Source organism: Tubulanus polymorphus, chromosome 5, assembly GCF_964204645.1.
Source record: "Tubulanus polymorphus chromosome 5, tnTubPoly1.2, whole genome shotgun sequence".
In the NCBI taxonomy this organism is placed as follows: Eukaryota; Metazoa; Nemertea; class Palaeonemertea; order Tubulaniformes; family Tubulanidae; genus Tubulanus; species Tubulanus polymorphus.
This window is the reverse complement of record NC_134029.1, coordinates 17,871,127-17,896,019: the sequence shown is the minus strand read 5'-3', so window position 1 is coordinate 17,896,019 and position 24,893 is coordinate 17,871,127. Positions and strand designations below refer to the sequence as shown.

At 37.3% G+C, this 24,893-nt stretch overlaps 1 protein-coding gene across 1 annotated transcript; it reads left to right on the top strand.

The window, feature by feature from the left end:
• The first annotated feature begins 23 nt into the window (after window positions 1–23).
• Window positions 24–19,603, top strand: LOC141905377 (intersectin-1-like). The gene is made up of 15 exons (XM_074794220.1): window positions 24–142; window positions 4,086–4,151; window positions 6,053–6,125; window positions 6,219–6,421; window positions 7,058–7,086; window positions 7,184–7,234; window positions 8,821–9,032; window positions 9,321–9,493; window positions 9,606–9,781; window positions 9,872–10,003; window positions 10,516–10,923; window positions 11,384–11,758; window positions 12,655–12,841; window positions 13,219–13,355; window positions 13,507–19,603. Exons 1-15 carry the CDS (start codon window positions 103–105, stop codon window positions 13,636–13,638), a joined length of 2,394 nt encoding a protein of 797 aa, XP_074650321.1. The 5' UTR covers window positions 24–102; the 3' UTR covers window positions 13,639–19,603.
• The last annotated feature ends 5,290 nt before the right edge of the window (window positions 19,604–24,893 follow it).

Sequence of the window (24,893 nt, the reverse complement as noted above, 5' to 3'; positions counted from 1 at the left end):
CCAAAAATCATAACACAGTTCCAGGAAGTAAAAAAAACGATCGAAAATCTGATTAATCTGTGAAGAAGACGCGTCTAATGAAGCGGTTTTATTACATGAACCATGTCGTGGAACAAGTTTGACGAGCAGCCAATATATGCAGGTAATATTCGGCAATTTGTTTTTGATTTGTGTAATTATGTCTACGATTAAAACCTTCCTTTTTTTAGTCTTAGACTTACTGTACTACTATTAATAAGTAAGTCATGAGATTGATCTAAATTTTGAAAAAGAAATAGTCCTATCAATCCTCCCTCTCTTTAATCCTCTGTAAACTTATTCTCTCTAGCTAGGCTAATTGACACACCTCTTCATTTTTTAAGTAGCCAACTGCTCTGCTGCTGGTTGTTGCCGCCACCACAGAGGGGCGTGGGCAGGGCAGGTTTTGGTGGTAAGCTTCTATAATCAGACGGGGGTCATTCGTACGCATTAGGGAAGGGGGGAGGGGTCAGTGCAATTGCGTACTGTTATACTTAATGTATATGAAAAAATGGTCGATATTGCATAGGCCTATAGAGCTGTAGAGGGGGAGGGGGGTTGAAAAATGCACATTTTATGCGTACTAAATAAATGAATGATCCATGGGCGTGGTTTGTGAAAATTATCCGATCGTGAAACTAAACCACAGACCGGTTACTGACTAGGGTAGACTATATAAAGAATAGAGGCAGGTAGTTGCCCCTCCAATAAGTAGATTAGTAGGACAGTAGGCCTACCTAGCTGAGAAAAACCCGTAGTAGATCGTTTGGTATGCAGACAAACTCTCAAATATATCGACTTTTCGAAAGATTTCTGGTACCAATGTTTACGTCAACTGCTCAAAAGTTGCGTCTAGTGTATCATAGTCTGTGGCTGGTCTTGAAAAGCATTTAGTAGTGCTCGTGCCCCGTTACAATAGTTACCAATGTAATAATGACAGATTAGGCCCTATTTGCAGTCGAACCTTTGCAAGAATAAAATACTTTGCAGCCGCAGGTGGTGGGGCTGCACTTAAGCTGAGTGAATATTGCAATCATTAGGTTGAGGACGTTCTTTATCATTTCCCACTTCAGACGCCAGATAATAATACGCTTTCAATAGTCTAGATCGAGAAAAGTTATATCTCGATGTATATCTCAGTGTATTGAATAACAGGTAGTACAGCATGGTGTATCGTTAGTAACTGATATTCCACTACATTTGACCGGTACCGCCATCTTTCAATAGAGATAGACCTAAAAACTATTAACGACTAATATCAACACACCACCGTGACACGTTGCACTAGCTAAGTTCATCAATGCTGATTTGAGAGGCGCAGTGGCCGAGTGGGTTAAGCCGGGGTTTATGGGTTCAAACCCTGGTGGCGACAGAGTTTCTTGGTCGAAGGTTCTTCTCTGGTCTCTCCCCCATTGGGAAAAAGAAACGTTGAACCGCTCGTAATGTCCTAAGTGGCGCTTAGCGGGTTGAGTGTGTTAAAAAATAAATTTACACATTGCACAGTTTAGACACACTGAAAGGGTTAAGGAGCATTCAAATAGGTACATACGGCCTACTTAGCTGTAAACCCTTATCCTTGTTCGATCCTGTAACTTGTTTCACTGATGATAATCGGTACATACTGAAACAACACTATTATCAACTCGATATTATATAGGAAGTAGGATGCTGTGATTCATTTACTTTTGCATCAGACAGTTTTTTACATGTTTTAGGATATTCATCATCCACAAAATACCTTACATGTTTTAAACAGTGAAAAGTACGTAGGCCTTCATTTTTCTCCGAAATACAAAGTTAGTACATAGGCCTATTTCTTATTACCCACCCCCCATAAAATCATATGTACTGTTTGAACACTCCGTTCATAGATTCTGTGGATGAGTAGGCCTAGGATTTTCTGAGGGTTGAGAAATAAATGCACAGCAAACTGTCCAGATCCAAAATCCTTATCTGCCTCTGATTATACCTAGTATTAAAACAAACGAATACTAGTGACATAAAGTATAGCAACAAGCAATTATTGGCATTATTGTAAACAGCCATTCGGATTTATTGTAGGCATATATCATACAGTAAACTACGGTTTAGTCCGATGTTTTGGGACTGAAAAATTTTCCACAGCTCAAAATAAACTTACATACAGATAACTGCAACTCAAAGGAGACAGAGCTTTAAGTACCATGTATCGACTTATCTTATACATGTATAAATACTGCTAAGTCGAGGCCTACACACATACCTCAACTTGTTTAAGCCCTAGTCTCCAACTTACAGCATTTCTAATCGTTTGGACCATAAGAAAAATATGACTGACGCAAGTTTGTGACTTAAGTTTGAGAATTTGGCACAAAAATCGATTTGGAAATGATAAGCAAAATATTTTTTTTCTTTCTTAAAATTCTAATACAGGTTTCTCCCCCCCGTAACAACTCTTACCTAAATACATATTATATGGTATGTACATATCTGCTACATAATCCTTTTCAGTGATTGTTTCTTAGCTCCTGGTCTCCTTCCTTAGTGACCACTATATTTTTGTATTGCTGTAGCCTAATTCATTATTGCATCATTTTAGTTTCTCTGATGATGAGGTTTAGAAGTAACCCCGAAACTGTCAGATAATAAACTTTTCTATATATCTACTGTGGGTTTTTAGCCCACTTGGGACTTAAGTCCCAGCGGGCTATTGCGTTCACTTTTCGTCCGTCCGTCCCTAGACGGAATCCAGTTAGGCCCTATTTTGCGAAGTTTTGAAGACGCTTCGATGTAATGTCTTGATATTTGGGTTGCACATGTATCTACCCTAGACACATCTTCAGCCCAAAAGCTGGCCCTGTCACAATCAAGATGGCCAACTGGCAGCCATTGTTGTTCGCCAAAATCAGCACTTTTTACACATTTTTGAACTTTTTGATGGAAATTTTGAAGACGCTTTGATCAATCACCTTGATCTTTCGTTTATATTTGAATCCCCCAAGGGCCCATCAGCGTATCAAGTATTGGGTCGATCGGACTCAAGATGGCCGTCCAATGACCTTTTTAGTGCCCAAAAATGTCAATTTAGTCATGTAGCTTCCTACTCTTTTGCCATTTCTCATTGCAATTTGTGATGGGTATTCTTTGGAAAGGGATGTTTTATACCTTAGACTGGTATTTTTCATCAGCCAATTATGACGCATTTGGCGGCCATCTTGGTGTCATCAGTACTCATTCGTAGGTGGGAAAAAGTTTTTCGACATTATATTGATACCTAAGCATATTTTGTTACAACAATGAATTAGAAAGTTGTAGCTCATAACGTGTTCTATGATTTTGGTGAGTTTCAAGGTCATTGGTTTTTGTATATGGCCGCCAGGGGGGCATTGAATAATACAATAACTTAGTATTTCTATATTATATTTGTACCTATGCATATTTTGTTACCACAATCAATTGCAAAGTTGTAGCTCATGACATCGTCTATGATTGTGGTGAGTTTTCAGGACATTAGATTTTCTATATGGTCACCAGGGGGCGTTGAATAGTAGAATAACTTCCTTATTTGATTGGTACCTAGGCATATTTTGTTACCATGATCACTTGTAAAGTTGTAGTTAATGACATGTTCTATGATTGTGGTGAGTTACAAGGTCATTGGGTTTTGCATATGGTCACCAGGGGGCATTTAATAGTAGAATAACTTAGTATTTCCATATTAAATCGGTAACGAGGCATATATTGTTATTACAATCAATTGTAAAAGCTGCTGCTGACATGTTCTATGATTGTAGTGAGTGTCAAGGTCATTGGTTTTTGTATATGGTCACCAGGGGGCGTTGAATATTGAAGTTGCTAGATTGTTGAGCATTGGAAACCACTTCCCAAGTGGGCATGGTGTCCCTGGACCCCTAGTTATTTGTTAACTCTACACTGAGATTAATGTCAGTTCACTATAGACAGGACCCAACATCTTCCTTCGACTTGAGAGCTTTTTTTATGATTTTATCTTACTTATGCATTAGTTTATTTCGCCATATTATTTTAATGTCTGTGATATGATTGTCAGAACTGTCTATTATTTTCAGGAGATGCGAAACCAACCAGAAAAGCTCCTCCACCTCCTAGTAAACCAGGACAGCCTCGCACTTATGGTGAGTTTACAGTTATTCAAACCCCTTTCTGTGGAAATAAGATAGCAGTTTATCCAGCTTCATATATTTCCCAGTGACACAGGTAATAGATCTCGAAAAGGGCACTCATCGTATCCCCCCGAAAAGACGAGTAGCTGAGGCTTAATGCAAAATTTAGAGGGTCCCAGAAAAAACTTCATACAAAGAAATTGGAAATTCACACGTCATACATATTTGGTACATTAATACACATTTCTTAAACATCGGGTGCGTAAGGCCTAATAATCAACAATAGTTGGCATTTCAATCTATAACACCTGTCTTGTGGAACCAACTACAAAAAGTTCATCAGTTCAATGTTTTAAGATGAATTTGAAAACATACTTTTTTTTAAGGAAAACTTATAACCGCAATTAATCTTACTTACCTGTAAGTTTTAACTTAACATTTATTCTCCAAGTGTTTTCGATTACTATTTATCAGCTCAAGTTTATTTTGTACCGATGTAGAGCGCACTGATTACAATTTTTAGGAGTGCACTAGCCTATATAAGAAGATGAATTATTATTAGTGTTATTTCTATGAGGGTTTAAGCCTTTGCTAATTTTTGGATTCAGTTGCAAATGTTTGTTGAATTCATAGCTGTATCAGGCAGCAGAAAATATCAAATATATTGATTTCGAGTTAGAGTACGGTAGTATAGCAAAATAATACAGTCTTGATCCGCCACTGAATGTGACAGGTTATCTTCACATACTAACTGATTGTTAATGCATTCTTGTAGGCTATCTGATTATTTCTAGGCCCAATTAGTTCTTTAACCCATCTATCCATCTTAACAATAGACACTCGTGCCGCGGTGGATCGTGTAAAACCACTAATGGAGTTGCCAATTGACACACTGTAATCGCTAGAAAAATTGATTCTTCGGATAAGGTTTTGAAATGGTCTTGTATCTAAATCCTCCCATTAGCCTAATGATGAATATTCCACCAGAATACAGCCATCATCGGGCAGGCCTATACACTGTTTTATATCCATGGTGACTTTTAGAATTTAACTGAATAAAAAGTTCAATTATCGTGTATAAAACCCAATAGGCTTTCCTATACATATTTCAAATTTTAAAACGATACTTATTGATGATCAAAAACTAAGATGACGCTGCATTTCGGCAGACAGTAGTCTCTAGTGAGAGTCCAAAACATTGTACACAATTTCTGATCTGTGTCTAATCTTTGATATGTAAGAATATCGTTTTTAAACATTAAGATTTGTGATGAGTTTCATGTGTATCTGTTTACCACCTACGAGTGTCTTCGGCTATTCCGCCATTTCCATGTAAGATTGTCACGTTACAAAATCCTGTCCTAGTAAGATGTACCAGACCAGGGTGACCACGATTCTGGAAAACAGGGAAACACTGAAAATTTGATAAAACGCAGAGAAATAGTATTTATTTTGTCCGCTTGTTTTCCCTGTGAATTGTAATTTATGGTCTCCATACCTGTCATTAGAACTTAACAATGTTTACAATCTTTTTTCATATGGTCAACTCCTGGTCAATTCCTATGAAGATTTTTTAGCTGAAAGTGGGAAGGTTTTCTGCTTACTACTTGGGTCTTCCTTACTTCCGTTCATTCATCAGAACGCCGGGAAAGTTCTGCTTTTACTAGGAAGTCGCAGGGTATTTGAAAGTGTATGGATTGTGATCACCAGTTGACATACCACTATCAACAATGAAACTATTCTTCCACAGTTCTTGTTAAAAGTTTTAGTATTTTAGTTCATTTTCGACGTTCAAATTTTAGCTGAGAACTATGCAACTCGATCCGTAATGTTATTTCTACTGTTCAAGCTGGACTTGTCTTGCTTACAATCTCATGTTCTCGATATTTTTTTTCGTTTCTATTCGTTATTAGGTGCTATTGACAATCCATTGTTCAAAGCTCCAAAACCAATTCCAGCCTCCAAACCTGGTTCGTCTGATAAAAGGTAAATCTATCATTTCTGAATGAGAAGCAAAAATGTGTTTTTCTGTCCCTTTACGTACTCCGGCAAGGAATTTTTTCTTGGTGAATGTTTCAGGAAAATCGAAATCACCGTAGTTGATGCTCGGCCAATGAGTGAAGTAGGATTTCGTAGTGACAGCGCACCGCTGAAGACAGCACCTATAAACCCGCCACCAAAAGTCATTGCTAAACCAACGAAACCCGAGTCTATTTTTTATCCCGAATCTGTACAGACTGATGCTAAAAAACCAACTATTATTCGCCCGAAAAAACCACCAGGTAAAGATTTCTCTTTTCGCAGTGTAATGAGGAAACTTTATAGAATTTATATTCCCTTATTGATGTCCAGGCACCTTTCATAGCTGCTTCTTTAACCAATATAAATTCAGGGGTGGCTAGTATTTGCGGAGAAATAATAGGGTCCCTAGCACTCCTTGATTCCTTAAGAACTCCTTCAAAATACTTTTTAATGGTGCTTGAAACTCCTTTGATATGAATGAAATTCCCAAAACTCTCTTACAACTCCTTCAATTTCGAGAAATAGGCAATGAGAAAGTTGTGCCTAGTTTGTATTTATTTGTTTTTACCCTATTAGGTAGTTACCAAATTAGGAACCGAGTTTAGGTATTGTTAAAGGATAAAAATTTGCTCACAATACCACCGAAACCTATCACATCCTTGTGTGACTGTCATAGATGCTAAGCATTCAAAAGTGCAAGGAATAGTTACAATTTTGAAAATCGTAGCTGTATTTTCTGCATTTTGATGCATATTTTCCTTTCCTTTGATAAAATTACGATGATAAATATATGGAACGGTTGGCCTATATTATATGGTCTGTATTCATGTAAATATTGAAAATGAAAGCGGCACACCGTGTTATGAAATAAACCTTCGAATATTTTTCTCTTCCAGTGCCCGCTGCTAAAAAGTCATCAGTCACTGTAAGTACTAGCAAAACAATCACGAGCAAGAATCTTTAAAAAGATTATCCGTGCAATCTTTAGTTAATTTTTTCATTTTGAATTGCTCTTATTGTAGGCACCTCCACCATCGGCATCGCTAATCGACTTCTCACCAGAAATTGGAAATGTAAGGAGTAAACCTTCCCCGGCATCAACACCACGCACCCAGCGATGTCGCCCTCCTTCTGTCCGACCTAGACCTGCTTCTATGATTGAATATAACCACAATAAACAAACCAATCTTGAAATCCTTGAAAATCGCCAAAACGAGCAGATCTCCCGTGCACGACTTTCTCATAATTCGAATCCGAATACAGCTATCCCGAAAACATCAGATACGGTTAAATCCGATCACACTCCCCGACCTCAAGTTATCAAAAGAACAGTCACAAAAACGACCACAACTGCGACCGCCGTGAAGAAAAATGATTCGCTCGCCGGAGTTCCTATTATTCTGCCGTTACCGATGTGTATCGGGGTACTCACAGCGGCAGGTGCAGTCGCAGGTGTGGCTGCGAGTGCCGCACAAAAGGACAAGAATACCACCACGACTACAGTAACGAGAAGAATAACTCGTGGAAAACCGGTTCCACCAGAAAATAAAGCTCCTCTTTCTGAACCTAATCGCTCACAAATGCGGGTAAATTCAAATTAGAATGACATTCAGTCCTCGAGTCATTGCATGAAATATATACCTTCTTCCCTCGTAGTAAGCACTTTCATGAGTCTAAATTTTGAGCTTGCATATATCAATCTGTGGCATGCACCCAACATTCGATATGTTATTGTCATTCCTCCATTTTCATCAGGCTTCATGTCATATGTGTTGAGGACTTCACATTATATCACACCATACTTACAAGATGCTATCGTCCAAACCTCATACAAAAATGGCTATTGCTTGAATCAAAGAACCAAAGTTTCTTTCTTAAGCTGAAAATATTGTCGAGTTGCTTGTCGACATAAGCCAGCCTTAAGAAACATTGTAAGAAGTACAAAACATCAGCTTAATACAGTAGAGTCTGTTTAAGTCTGACCATTTTGTCCAACTCGAATTACCAAGTAGTGAACATTGCAAATGATACTGGTATGCAAAATGGGCTGAAACATTTTGATATGACTAGCGCAGAAATTCAACTTAAGCCGGCTTGACTGAATATGCTATATATCTGAAGTGATATGGTTTTAAGTAGAGTTGTGTGATTGGTTGGATCCAGTCTACAGTTTGATACATGCATTACTGCACTGCAATATATATTTACATATTGGTGCATGTCATTGTAAAATGTACTGCCATTAGGTAGAAACCGGTACGGTACACTGCTTGTCTGGAATCTTGCATGATCATTAAATTTTCTCCCAAGGGAAGCAAATGTGACAATTGGTCATCATCGCATGAGTTCAAGTAAATACAACAAGATGAGTAGTACAACTATTTCATTTGACGTATGACCTTAGCTACTATTCTGTAGTAGCTTCATAAAGCTACTACAGAACACTAGCGGAAGCTAATGCTTAAAATACAATTGTTGATCTATATACTAATACTAATCTCATATACTTTCTACACCATGTACAAATGAATTCAAGTAGGAACATTTAAAAAATTTTATTCAGGACATGCGATATTCCGAGGCAATCGGGTCCATAGCAAGGGCAGTCTACTGTTGTAATTATATAATCAGTAATATGATCGATATTTCTGCACTTCAGAATGAAAAGAAACATTTCCCGGTGAAGCCTCTTGCGCCGACAGTATCCAGTGACCGAGTGCCATCTCTTTCCAGTCGTCGCTCGTCGGCCGCAAGCACAATTTCCGGTCATAGCTTCGACGAAGCGTTCCAGAATGATTTCGTGGACAAAAAATCAAAGCCTAAACCTCCACGTCCTGGAAAACCGCCTCCTAAAAGACCACCAAAACCGAAGTGAGTAGTTTGGAAAAGGAGGCCTGGCCTTTCTGCAAAATTTTTTCCATCACTAGTGGCTAGGTTTCTTTTTTTGCTGTATACCTGAATATTAAAATCCATAAAGACAAATTCTGTGTCTTCTTTTTCTTTAGTATTATTTCAGTGCACTAAGCTTTGAAAAAGTCTCTTTACTATGATATTGCCGCTTGGCCAGAAATTTATTTTGCTTTAAACCTGATAAAGATCAGTGACCGAGATACTTAAAACTGCTTTGCAAAATTAGTTGAGAGATTTTGAATATTGTAGATTTAAACCGAAGATTCCCCCTTCGTCCAGCACGTCTGCTCTGGATGAATTAATGTGTCTCGATTCGAACGGGTTTCATACGTCAAACGTCGATCGTAATATCAATAATCCTAGTCCTTTATCTCTGCAATTTGACACGTCATCCTGTCAAGTAAAATGGGACATCTTCAAAGGTATGTTTACAAGAGTTGATCTGCCAGAGGTTACCAGGCATAGAGATTTCATTTTCAACGGGTAATGAGATTACCCAGTTACAATCTTAACTATTTTTTCTTTCATCTGAAGACAAAAAATTGTCGTCAGATCAGGTGGATCTGAGAAGTTCTCCCGCAACAGTTTCTAGCAATCCCTGGAATCAACCAGCTTCAATGCCAGCCTCAAATTACTCTTTAGAAGGACTTCCACACGGAAAAGCCTTATTCGATTATGATTCACCTCACGAAACTGACTTGTCTTTCAAGGTATTGCTGCAATATCTCTATGTAATCTGGATTTCTGTGAAACTGAAATTATTTTGATTTCTCTTCAGTATAATTCCTAAAATTTTGTAGCAAGGTGACTATATTTTACTGCTTCGATGGATTGATGATGATTGGATTTGCGGTGAACTGGATGGCAGAGAGGGAATGTTTCCAAAAAATTTCATCGAAGTTATAGAACCGCTACCAGAAGACAGAACTGAGGCAAGTGTGGATTATTACCACGGTCTAGCTGCACAGTCAAGTCTTAAGTCCAAAATCTTAGCGTAGGTCCAAAAGTAGCGTAGGATGAGTTGACTCAAAACACAGTGTGATCGCAAATGGCCGCGTAGGTCGACTGCAGCACTATTGTCAGCAACGGTGTGACTTCTGTCAGCCAGAGGAACAGCGTATGTTGCAACTGGGAGAGAGTGATGTCATGTTGCAGAAAGTATGATTTGCATTAATCATTGCAACTGGTGTCACTGGTATTTTAGGGTGAATAGGTCAAAGGGTCTTCGCGATGCAATCATTATTGGCGGTTGCAGCGAATTGAGTTGCTAGCAGTCACTCGGCCTTGCTTAAAAGTTGTTAGTTTGAACCTGGTTTTAAATCCGATAAGTCTTGCAAATGATTCGATAAAGTTTTACATGTATTACCAAATTCTGGCAGTCATTTTATCTCTGATTTGAATCATAGTTCGCCATGATACAATGATATTTTATATAATTTCTTAGGAAGTGCAAAAACCTAGTCATACAGCGAACAACCTAGATATATCAAGACCGAGATGTCGTGCTCTATTCGACTTTGAAGCTCAAACAGCAGACGATCTGTCATTCTCTAGCGGGGATATTATTCGTTTATTGTCGCGTATTCAGACAGAGTGGGCTCAAGGAGAACTGAACGGTGTTCAGGGACTGTTCCCTTTGGCTTTCGTAGAAATCGTCGAAGATTTACCACACGAAGATGTCGGCTGGTCAAATGATGTCGCTGGTTGGCCGACAGAAAATGCCATTTCGAATCCAGTACAGAACCGATGGCCGGAACCAGCAGAGAAAGTGAATACAAATAGAAATGATGATGATAATATTGTGTATGCTCAATATGAGTTTGATGGCATTGAAGGTGAACTTTCAATTTTGGTAAGTTTCCAGAACATAGATCTACAGTCAACCCCGATATACCGCCCTCCCATACACTGCCACCCCTGCCTACCCCCAGGTTTTCTCAATGTCCATCTCTATACAAATACATAGTAAAACACACCCGTCATACCGCCATACTTTCTATACAGCCAAAATCGTTCTGCACTGATGTGGGCGGTATATCGGGGGTTGACTGTATATGCAAATAGACCGAAATCTTCCATTGGCCTTTACTGGTTCAAACTCTTGTGTCTGAATCTAATTATGCTGAATAAGCGAGTTGAAATGTCAATAGTTTGTCAAAATTTTCAAATGTTTAATTCTAGAGTTGAAGTTATCATCCACAGATGCCAAACAGGGCCCTGGTACTTGCTCCACAGCTGTGGGCTAAGATTTTCTACTCAAGGGCACTTCTCTACATTATTTACCTAACTGTAATTTCTCGTATATTCTTTAGCCCGGTGATAGAATAACTGTGATAAGTCAAGTAGATCCCGATTGGTTGTTCGGAGAAATGAATGGTAAACAGGGCCGGTTCCCTGCTACATTTGTAGATCATTTGCCCGCCGACTTACCTCCTTATACAGAGACCTTGTCTACAGATTCTAGTCCAACAAGTCAACGGGAAGCGGATTCGAGTTGTAGTAGTAGTAGTCCGATGGTACAAGGAGCTGGATCCTCGCTGGAGAGTAGTCCCACTTCGCCATCTGACCGACATCGGGTATCAAATGATAATTCACAGGATTGTCGGGATAATTCTTCATCGTGGAATATGACAAATGATCAGCTGAACACTGCAGCCGATGTGAATGATAATGCATTTATTGAAGCGGTAAACTGAAACTTAAGCCTAGAGTGCACACAGCAAGAAAAACCTCGAAATAAGAAACATGCTCCGATTCATATTGCACATGGCGAAATTAGAAATATACAGTGCCAATAGCAATGAGAAAAGTAGAAATCGTTTCATGATATGGATGAGTTCTTGTGTGTCAGTGTTTCTTGTTTATCCACTTAGATGACAATGCACAAAGTAATCAAACCGTGTTCATTTGTTTTGCGAAACCGAAATGTTGTTTCTTGTTTCGGAGCAATGCACAGCCATGAAACAAGCCATAAATCGTTTCAGCTTCGTGTTTATTTTGTGCTGTGTGCGCTAGGCTTAACTGAATAAATCAGGTTTTAATACCTTAACTGACCATAGGGCCAGAAGAAAACCGACGACCCCTGGATTGATGAAACTAGCAAATGATCAATGGCTTAAACCACAGACAATATAGTTTGTCATGAATTATCTTTTTCGTATGATAGACAATGCTGTTTCATGATGTTTCAATATTCATATGAAGTACGATTGATTGGTATTAGAATTTCGGGCTCACCGATAGTTGTCGATCAATATGCATAAATGCTAAAAAATGTCCAATATGCACCCCGAAATTCTTATCATCGGACGTTTTTTGCATTTATGCATGTCGATCGATAAATGCTGGTAACATGCAATGTAGAAACAGGAAAACATATAGTATCCAAGACAAATATGAGATTGAAACAATGTACTGGTACATGATCAAAGTACTGGGTTGATTTTAAGTTCTGCTATTGATCAATATCAGATTAATCGATATGAATTAGGAAGTAAGGAATATAAATGAAATATGTTTATTTTCAAACTTTGAAAAATCTGCTTTGATATGGCCGCTTACATCTTTTTATTCTGAAATTCAGGATTTAGAGCCACACTGTATAGCGTTGTATGACTACGCGGGAATGAATGAAGGAGACCTCAGTTTTAAAGAAGGAGATCGAATAACGCTAACTGCTTCACTAAGTGAAGATTGGTTGATGGGCTATTTAGGTGATGAACATGGGATGGTTCCTAGAACATATGTGGATATTAAGGTTGATTTATGCGGTACGTATCGTCGATGAGCTGATTTTGATATACAATTTAGGATTGGTTTTCTAGACTGGATAGCAAAGCCTTTCTACATACCTTGAAAGAAGAGATGAATTTTACGTAATAGAAATAGAAATAGTGAACTGATTGTAGATTTTTACATATAAAAAACATTTTAAAATTATTACTCAATCTATACATAAAACAAGGTCTGTTAAACTTAGAATTTATAGAGGTTAACTCAACCGCAAAGCTAACTACCAAGTTAATGGCTACCAAGTTAATGGGAGGTACTAAAAAGGCTTCCCAGCCCAAAAAGTCATCCCAATTTAGCTTTCAGCTGCAGCTGTTAGCAGTAATGATTACTTGTTTATGTTTGGTTTTTCTAACAGACGAACTACCGGAACCAGTAGGACCACCACCCACACTAGATTCAGTTCGCGGATCGGTCCCATCAGTTTCGGATATTCCGCGAGCCATTGCTATTTATGACTATGAAGCTCAAAATGATGAAGAACTTACAATTAAGGTTTGTACTAGGTGTTGAGATCTATTCAGAAAAGATGGTCGCTATTGTATATGACATCGTAATGACACCGTTTTATTCATTCTCAAAATTCAACAATTTACCTCAATGTCACAATGAATATAAATTCTATATTTTCTATATGTATGTATAGGCAGGCGAGTTGATAGTTTTACTGGATCAGTTAGGAGCTGATTGGTTCGTCGGTGAACTGAACGATGTTATTGGTCGATTTCCAGTCTCTTACGTGGATGTCATAACACCACTTCAAGATAGTCAAGAATAATGAATCAGTTGCTGTACTTGGATGCAAAGAATGGTAGTTCAATCTTCCTCCCTGTGTGAGATAGACACTGAACCTGATATATTGAGGGTATTAAAGATTGTGGCATTGATTAGAGATATTTGGATTGTGGACGCTCACAATTTGCTGAATTGGATTGCAGTAGACTGTTGTTACAGCAAACTTCAGGGGACTGAAGTTGTTTGTTTATAAGTGATAGCTATTTGTATCTTGCAGGGCTGATCCCGGGGTCTTATGTGACTTCCATTAGACCCTCATAATTTTGAAGCACTTAAACTCAAGAAGGGCACAATTTTTGTGAAAAAAACCCATAAGGGCACTTTTTGTTAAGCAACGGCACAAATGGTACTTTTCTGATAAAAAAGAAGGTACTATCAAAATGCCTTTGATCTAATTAATCTTATCCCTTGATGTGCCTCTGTCTTAATTAATTTTTGGGCATTATATATCTGAGTTCCTTATAAGGAGGATCCTCTGTAATATACCGGTACTCAATGTGCTTTGAGCTTTGCAGCTATGGAAGTCAATCCTGCGATAATGTGATTGATTGAAACCCGCTATATACAAAATAAAAACAAAATTCATTTATTAGAAAGAAAATAAAAATACACTTACAGTTTCAGACTCTCTCTTAGAGCATGAATTAATAAACTTTGAAAGACAAGAATTATGGGCCCGTTATTCAAATTAGTGCTAATAGTGGATGACAAGTTGTCACTAACAAGAGCAAATTCAACTACAGCAGTTAGATTTGATTACAGTAATTAGATTTTCAATTTAATGAATGAATTTCATTTCAATCTTTTGAACCTGCGTTTTATCTATTCTTCACATCTTATTATCCTACAATCCTGCAATATTGCATGTGTGCTAAAATCGATATATTCAAAATCATATACCAGTATTTAAAAAGCGTCTTGGACGTCAATGCTTGATGAGAAATTCTCGTATGCGTATTGGCACCGCTGTCGATTTTTGTACTACATCTGGCCTAGTATAGATGTAATTTAAATGTGGAAATGAATGAATGGTTAATATTGCAACATATCAATGCTTTACTGACATATTAAACATTACCCCTTGCATGCAAAAACATATTTGTAATGTGGATAGATGATATTTTTTCATACTGACACAGGTATCAACCTCTGGACTGGAGCAGCCCCTCAGAAATTCGATACTTAATCACCATTCTTCCAGTTCTTAATTGTCGAGGCTTCACCCATTCCACTGGGGACACTTTTTAATTGAGAACAAGATCGGCTGCAAATACCAGACATCAATCATTAAATCCCCACACTTCGATTGGCACCGATTTCACACGAAAATTTTGAAAGTCTGAAAGGGAGGTTGATACCTGTACGATAAACTGTGCTTATTCTGTATGAATCGGTGTAACTAAAAACCAGAGAGTACTGGCACCTCCCTTCCAAAACTAATGAATCCTGGTATTAGAGATTGTTTTTAGCCCACTTGGGACTTTAGTCCCAGCGGGCTATTGCGTTGACTTTTCGTCCGTCGTCCGTCCGTCCATCCGTAGACGGAATCCAGTTATTTTGGGAAGTTTTGAAGACGCTTCAAGGTAATGTCTTGATATTTGGGTTACACATGTATCTACCCTAGACACATCTTCAGCCCAAAAACTGGCCCTGTCAGAATCAAGATGGCCGACTGGCAGCCATTGTTGTTCACCAAAATCAGCACTTTTTACACATTTTTGAACTTTTTGAGGGAAATTTTGAAGACGCTTTGATCAATTACCTTGATCTTTCGGATATATGTGAACCCCCCAGGGCCCATCAACATAACAAAAATTGGGTTGGTCGGACTCAAGATGGCCGTCCTATGACCTTTTTAGTGCCCAAAAATGTTAATTTTGGCCCGAATTCTGAGTCCTGTAGCTTCCTACTGGTTTGCCATTTCTCATTACAATTTGTGATGGGTATTCTTTGGAAAGGGATGTTTTATACCTGAGACAGGTATTTTTCATCAGCCAATTATGACGCAATTGGCGGCCATCTTGGTGTCAGCAGTACTCATTCGTAAGTGGGAAAAAGTTTTTCCACATTATATTGATACCTAAGCGTATTTTGCTACCACAATCAATTAGAAAGTTGTAGCTCATAACGTGTTCTATGATTGTGGTGAGTTTCAAGGTAATTGGATTTTGTATATGGCCACCAGGGGGCGTAGAATAATACAATATCTTAGCATTTCTTTATTATATTCGTATCAATGCATATTTTGTAACCACAATCAATTGCAAAGTTGTAGCTCATGACATCATCTATGATTGTTGCGAGTTTTAAGGACATAAGTTTTTCTATATGGTCACCAGGGGGCGTTGAATAGTAGAATAACTTAGTATTTCCTTATTATATTGGTACCTAGGCATATTTTGTTACCATGATCAATTGCAAAGTTGTAGTTCGTGACATATTCTATGATTGTGGTGAGTTTCGAGGTCATTGGGTTTTGAATATGGTCACCAGGGGGCGTTGAATAGTAGAATGACTTAGTATTTCCATATTAAATTGGTAACGAGGCATATTTTGTTATCACAATCAATTACAAAATCGTAGCTGCTGACATGTTCTATGATTGTGGTGAGTTTCAAGGTCATTGGATTCTGTATATGGTCACCAGGGGGCGTTCAATATTGAATTTGTTAGATTGTTGAGCATTTGAAACCACTTCCCAAGTGGGCATGGTGTCCCTGGACCCCTAGTTGCATTTGTACTACGTATTCAAACCTTCTTAAATTGGTGTAGTCACGGCCATGATTAGGTCAATGACTCATCGAAACTAGGATTTACACATAGTGAAATGAATTAGAAATAGAAAAGTTGGAACTCAAAATAGAGAAGGAACTTAAAGTACCATGGTAATGTGTTGACCTATTCGAGTTAGACTTGTATATATTTACCAAGGAGTTGTATACGCACGTAGGAACAGTGTATGGAAATGTGACGACTTAAAACCGTTGATGGATGGTTGAATACTTTCTGTCACTCTTCCAGTCTTGTAATCAAATATTTTTTGAATGCAGTATTGATTTAACACGTTGATTTTACTGAACGTGATATATATTCATTTGAACGCAGACTTCTTTGAAGGCTTATTGAAACGTATTATTTGAATTAATAATGATTGTCATCATTTATTGAGACAATTTGCCTGTGATGTCACTACCAATTCATATATATGTAGTGCCTACCTCTATTGGGTGATTTCACACTAGAAAATGGATGTAATATGCCTTGTGACTAAACATCTTGAAAGATTGTGCTGTACATGTAATTTTTTCTACACTTAACAGTATCAATGCTCCCTCCTGTTCGCCTGCTTTGCTGTGTTGAATTGCTCAAACTGCACAATCCAATACATGTATATATTTTTCTATCATAAGAAATGGAATATTTTCCGTATTAATTGCGTGTATAAACTGCTTATGAATTCCAGGGCCCGGTTCCACATTTGTGAGTTAGTTAACTCTGAGTTAAAGTTAGTTCATTTTCGATGTTTTAACTCTAGAGTCAAATTTAACTCAGAGCTGTGGAACTGGGTCCAGCTGAATATCTTTCATTAAAGGTTATCTGCTCACATACTTCATCTGCTGCTTAGAATAGCCATAATCAGCTGGACAAATGAAGAGCTGAATCTTCATACAATCGAACTGCTTAAACTGGATCAGCTTAATCAAGATTTTGATCTTGTCTTGAAATCACTCACACAGGCCCACCTATTTGTTTATGTTGGCAAAATATGATTCAGTGGGTAAATATTTTTTGTCAAGTATGGGTGCCAGATTGTTACCCCATACTCTAAATGTGGTCTATTTTGGTTGCTTTATGAATCACGGGCGTCTGCGGAGAGGTCGAAATCAGTAATAACCAGAACACAAGCGCCGAAGACGCGTGTGGCGCAAATTGATTGGGAGAGGAGGTTCCCCCAGTAAATTTTTCAAGCATTTGGAGCGATTTTAAGATGTAAAGATGTTTACGCAACTTCTCTCAGTCAGAAAAAAGAATTTATTGACAAATGAGTGGATATGAATATGGGGTCATTGGGAAGCCCCCGATCTCCCCCTGGCGACACCCCTTACCCATACTCCAGACATACGAATTTTGAACTCCAGTGTGGTATCAATTTTGATTCTTGAGCTCCCTTATCCAGTTTATAAAGGGTCTCGAGTAATTTTTTGTTGTTGAGAGCGGAATCACGGCTAGACAATTGACAGTAAATTTTGGTTTTCTAAATGGTACATGATTGCATCTCTCAGCTACTGTTCTAGTAGCTTGTATACACGTGAAGTTAAGCTCACTGTATGGTAATTTTCTGCCTGAATGTAAGAATGTAAAATGTGTAAATAGTATTTTGCCATTCCTTTCCCTTACTTGCATCTTCTCTTGCCGTTCACTGAATTTCATCTACTCCAATTGTGTTTTGTTTGCGCTAATCTTAATCGAAAAAGCTCGGCACGGGCCTGGTGCCAAGTATATTTCCTGTTTGGACTGTAATATTGGACTTTCATTGGGCGAATTGACCTTGTCTTCTTGATCTACCGATTAAACTATAAGAATTCGTAAAGAATTGAGAAATTTCCTACATCCGCATTCACTTCAGTGACTATGATTCTTGCCTGGCTAAGGAAATTGAGCTCAAAGAGCCTTTAGCATATATCAACTTTATCTTGCAGTATTTTGTGGATGCTCTTGGCTTATTTTGGTGCTAATATTTTATGTTTTACTGCTGGTATTTTCTGTGTAAATTTCCATTCGTACATATACTGTATTTATTTGGGTGTACATGTGATGACATGGCTCCCATACCAGGGTATGATTTTCTACTAATCGGCCGCATGGACTGTGATCGTAAAACACGGTATATAGGTTCTTCAGAATTTGAAGATTGGAATGATTTGCAAAAAAATGGAATTAGCTACAGCTCCATTTTGGCGTAGCAACTTAAACCAAACATTCGACTAGGAGGATCCAGTTCCACAGTTTTGAGATAGAGTTAAAATCGATTCAGTTTCAATGAGTTAACTCTGAGTCGAATCTTAACTTACAACTGTTGAACTGGATCCAGGTGTTCAGCGAGATATTTGGCAAACAGCGGATCAGGTGGATCATTTATCATATATCCATTGTAACTACTGTAGGACTTTTCATGTGCTTTGGCCAGAAACATCCAAGGGCTGTTCTAAAATCGAAAGGAAAGGGCATAAGATAAAATCTAAGCCATGACTGTGCAACTGGCCCGGAATATTGTCAATAGAGCATTTGTCTTGTCTCAATCTGCTGACCGCTGTAGATACATCATTTTTTGGACTTGCATGGCATAACTGCTTCAGGACCCTGTTTTACAAAATACGTATTACCCCTATACTGATTTGATATACCGTTTAACTGGATTAATGCCATTTAACAGGGACGAATCTAGGATAATATGGGAGGCCGGGGTCCAGAAGAAAAGGAAAGGCGTTTCTCGGATAGAGCAGCCACGTCGAAGGCCACAAGCGGGGAGGGGGTTCCGCCATCGATATTAGATATTTTTGAACAAATCCTTCCGAAAAGATTAAATTTCTGTCTTGACTAAAAGGGCAACTTCGATGAGAAGGCAATAGTCCGGACCCCAAAACCGCATCATAGATCCGCCCCTGTTTAATGAAGGAGTTTTTATGTGAATTCCAGCACCGATATGAAATCTTTCCGCAAATACATATGTTGTACTTGGATAATCGTCAGCTCGTTTTTTGCTAATGAATAGTAAAAAGAATTGCTCGACCATCATGTATGTAACCTCTTATATTAAACATACATGTTATTTCATGGAATGAATATGTAAATCTGTGTAAATATGAAAATAATGATATTTGTTTTAATATCATAAATAAAACTATTTATCAATAAACTGTAGATAACGTGTCTCATCCATTTGGCTTCATGCAAATTCACTCTTGAATTCTTCGTTTGCATTTTTCTCCCATATCGTCTTCAGTTGTCGCCGTCTGCTTATATTCTGTATTAAACGCATAGAATTTACATTACAATAACCACAATATATAAATTTGAATTGAACATATAAATACCGTGATTAAAACTGCGGGTTAACTGAGTTGAGGGACACTATGTTACGCAAATAGGGCGAGCTGTCCACAACTTGTCTGAGCTCACTAATGAAATTGAGGCTTCGAAGTAATCTCTTATCTCTTACCTTGGAGTAATCATTTAAATGATTACCCCAAGCATATACTTTCGTTAGTCTTGAGCTCTAATTCTGCAATTGAGTACGCTCACTCGCTGCCCGTATACGCTGAATACCAGCAAGGTCGTTGCGTTCGTTGTCTTCTATTTTCGCGCCAAACAAGTTCACCGCGGTAATACGATAGAAAAAGCAGTTTATGATCGTAGGTACATTTTTCTTCGCAGCAAGTAAATTTTCGGAAGTAGAAAAGAGACAAAACAATTAAGCTTAATCGTAACGTTTTTATATTAAAAAGATGTAAATTTCAAATTACGATCGGATCTAATCTCCGATGATACGCATGTATTAGAATGTCTATTTATCGAATTATCCTGCAAAAATAAGAATATTAAACTGGGTACCGGTACGATATATAGACCACCAGGGACAAAGATTGAAAATTTTAATACCGAATTTGAGAGAATACTCCAACTTATTGAAAGGCAAAACTGAGTGCTATTTACTAGGAGACTATACCATAAATCTATTAAAGAGTGATCAATGTACCAGACCTCAAAATTTCTAAACGGAGTCATATCTACAGGATTTAAACCACTCATCCATGTACCTACTAGAATAACTGACTATACGGCTACTCTGATCGACAATATTTACAAAAATTCTATCTCCAACAACAACACCTCAGGGGTGATCATATCTGATATCTCTGACCATCTACCTATCTTTACACTATCGCCAACGAATTCAATGTTTATTTTGTTAACGTCGGTCCCAAACTTGCTAACAGTATCAACAGCACCTAGCAAGATTTTCGACACTTTTACCTAATCAAAACCCATCAAGCTTTTATCTATTTCCAGTAGTCGAGACAGAAATTATTGATTTAGTACGAACACTCAAAAGCTCAAACACTGCTGGCACCGATGGTGTACCCATGAAAATTATTAGATATGTTATACCGGAAATCGTAGCCCCTTTATGCCATATTTTCAACATATCATTCAATTCTGGAACTGTTCCTAGTAAACTCAAAACGGCTAGAGTTGTACCTATCTTTAAATCAGGTGACACATGCGAAGCAAACAAATTATCGTCCTATCTCAATTCTCCCCTCTATTTCCAAAATTCTAGAAAAACTCATGTATAATCGACTATCGAACTTCTGTACTAAACACGCGATTCTCTCCGACAAACAATTTGGCTTTCTAAAAAATATTAACTAGCATTAACTCAGCATTATCGGATTTTAAAGCCATTAAAGTTGAAATACAACAAGGATCAATTCTAGGGCCACTTTTATTTTTAATATATATCAATGATATCACAGAATCAGCGAAAATCCTAGACTCCATCCTTTTTGCATACGACACAAGTTTAATACACAGTAATAGATGTTCTAAAACCCTCGTAACCGAAATGAACTCCGAATTGAAAATAAACTATCATTGAATATCGATAAGACCTTTTATTATTCTCGGGAAGAATTAAAATAACGAAGACCATTAAACTATACATTGATGATGAAGAAATAAAAAAAGGTGACAGCTGCCAAATTTTTAGGCGTTATAGTTGACGATAAAATTACATGGGAACAACATATACATCAAGTTGAAATTAAATTTCGAAGAATACTTTTTATCCTTTGTAAATTAAAACATAAACTTCCTAATTACACCTTAAAAACAATATATCAATCATTACCATTACCTCACATACAATACTGTAATATCGTCTGGGCTAACAACTACCCCTCACGACTAAATAATCTCTATCCTACAGAAAAAGGCTATGCGCATAATAAATAAGAAACATTACCTACAACATTCAGGACCATTATTCAAATCTACGAAACAACTCACAATATTCGATATCAATAATCAACAAGTTCTAAACTTCATGTTTAAATCTATAAATGACCTACTTCCCAAGCGATACAGTAATTTATTTACAAACAAACTTTAACACATCCACAACATACGTCGATGTAAGGAATTAGATGTTACTTTCACAAAGCATAATTATAGGCAATTTACAATAATCCACAAAAGCCCAAAACTCTGGAACTGGTACAGAAGAATCTGAAATTATGTCATTCTATCTCGTCGTTTGGAAATACTGTAAAAATTTATCTCATGTCTCAATATGTTTAGATGAAATTATGTACTTCTAATTGATCAAACTAAATACTGAAATACTGAATATCCTGGAATTATCATATTTTCTATGTTGATTTTTTTTTTGTCATGTTACTTGTATGTATGAAATGGGGCGTGAATGTGCGACTTGGCCCTTCAGGTAATAAGTGTATGTTAACTTCACCTGTCGTCCAACGTCCTATTTTACAATATTTTTGACTAATTCCTACTACTTCATATTGTAATTTAATTCGTAAATAATACATTATTATTATCATTATAACGGAATTTACTTTTATTTAGCATCCAATTGACAAACTTTTCAGATCATTTCAGATCATTTTCGGATCATTTAGGATCGATACAGAATGGTTTAATTCTTGAACAACTTTTGTCCAATTTCGTCAAAAACCCGAACTCGAATTCCGCTTAACTCGTTGATTTATTTCTGAGTTGAGCGGAATCTATACATTCTGTCTTTTCGTTCGAACGAAATCTCTTTTATGGCAATTACCCCTGAATCAATGGAGGTATGGTAAAACACTTGGTTATAACAAAATCTTAGCGGGACATTATCTACGTGGATCGATCACGGATTAGGAATAATAGAATTAGGTATAACACCCACCTCGAAAACCACGTGACCATTTAACGATGTGTTCATCGTCACAATGTAAACCAAGTACATGTAAACCAATTTTCAACCTGGTTGTGTTAAAACACTTCTAGACGCTTTTTTGAACAGTAATGGTAAATTATACTGCATTTATATCGACTATAAGAAGGCTTTTGATAGCATTTGGCGAAAAGCACTCTGGCATAAACTAATTAATAATGGTATCACAGGCAAAATTCTCAACGTTATCCATAATATTTATCAAGGCATCAAGTCCTGTGTCTTTTCTAATGAAACAAGATAAGAATTTTTTGAAAGTTTCACTGGGGTAAGACAAGGTGAGAACCGCTCCCCAATATTATTTTCAATATTTCTAAATGACCTGGAAGGTTATTTACTCGAAAACAATAGCCCAGCCATAAGCTTCTTCAAACCCGGTCAACAGAACAGTGTGTGGTTTAAACTTTTAATACTCATGTACGCCGATGATACGGTCCTATTCGCTGATAGTCCACAAGCACATCAGCATTTAATTGATAACCTGTATGCCTACTGAAAAAGTGGAAATTATGTATTAATTGTGATAAGACGAAAGTGATGATTTTTTCTAAGCGACGGTTACGGATCATACCTGATTTCTTTATAAATGGCCAGAAACTGGAAATAGTTGATAGTTATAAATACCTGGGTATAATTTTTTCTTATACAGGATCCTATGTCCAATGTCGTAAAACTCTAGCGGAGCAAGCAAGGAAATCGTTATTTTTTGTACTAAAGAAGGCCAGCGAGCACTCCCTAGACTTAGACATAACTTTAAAACTTTTTGATAGCATGGTATTACCAATTGTATTGTTTGGCTGCGAAATTTGGGGTATTGAAAACCTCCAGGTACTTGAACGAGTCCAGTTATCTTTTTTCAAGTACATACTTAAAGTAAAGCGATCCACCCCTAGTATTTTCATCTGTGGTGAACTGGGGAGCCACCCCTTGGATATTTTTGTTAAAATCAGAATGGTGAAATTTTGGGCAAAATTAGTCAATGAAACAAACAATATTTCTTCGTTAATAAATAGACATGGTTATTATATGCACATCAATGGACAATCTAATAAGTGGATTATTCATGTTAAGAATATCCTTGTGAGAAATGGCCTCGGTTACTTCTGGGAGAACCAGGCAGTCCCTGACATCAACCACCTAACTGCTCTTTTGCGACAAAGACTGACTGACCAGTATATCCGCGAAAATCAATGAATCACCAATTGCTGTATCTAACAGAAAATTTAAAAATCATGCCGGTTTCAAATTTGAAGATTATTTAACTTCCATCCCTTTAAACCTCCGTGTAGAGATGTGCCGTTTCAGATGCTCCAATCATAGGTTACCTATAGAGAAGGGTAGATATTGCCATATGAAAGAATGCGCAATGAAAGAATATGCACTAAGTGTAATATGGGAGTGGTTGGTGACGAATTTCATTTTCTCTTAGTGTGTTCATTTTCACAAAATTTAAGAACTAAATTCATCCCTAGATATTTCTGGCGCTCCCCACAGCAAAGTCAACTCCAAAATCTTTTCAACTTATCTGGATCACTCCTTCTCAATTTGGCGATATATATCAAAAAAGGTTTGCAATTATTCTATTAATATCTGTCATGTTTGCCGTGTTGTTATTATGTGTATATACGTGTATTGTAATTTTCTCTTTTGTTTTTTGTTTTTTCTTTTTCTATAAATATATTGTATTGTATGTTTAGCTCTGTGCAATGAGTTAATTGTGGAGCAATAAACTTAACTTAACTTAACTTAACTGAAATAATTTCATATCTATAAATCCAATCGTTTATAAAATTCCGCAGTTTAAATGAACCATTCTGTTGGCCAACACCAAACCATTATTAATTATTGATTTAGTTGAAATTACCAAATAAGGTCGAAATATCAACCTCAACTCGGATAAATTGATATAAATAGGCCCGAATTCTGAAAGTCAAAACTGAGCTTGGGAAAGTCTAACACAAGCTCTCTGGTGGAGAATATTGTAAGCTGCAGTGGAAAGATAAATATGCTGAAATATAAAACGATACTGATATATTCTAATTACTGTCGTGTCTCTGAATTACTTTACTGGTTTGACCATTGATTCTTGAAGTACATCGAAAGGACCGATGTTTCAACCATAGACCCTACGTTCTGAATACTCCCAAGGCTGAATCAAGCGGTAATACGTGTTAATCGTAATGGTGGATACGTAGAGGATAGCACTTCTCATAGTC

Excerpts from the sequence above, each read along its gene's own strand:
- LOC141905377 (XM_074794220.1), top strand. The coding sequence starts at position 103 with ATGTCGTGGAACAAGTTTGACGAGCAGCCAATATATGCAG. Across the intron at positions 6,126-6,218 it reads CCTGGTTCGTCTGATAAAAG|GAAAATCGAAATCACCGTAG; the intron begins GTAAATCTATCA and ends TGAATGTTTCAG. Across the intron at positions 9,033-9,320 it reads AAAAGACCACCAAAACCGAA|ATTTAAACCGAAGATTCCCC; the intron begins GTGAGTAGTTTG and ends TGAATATTGTAG.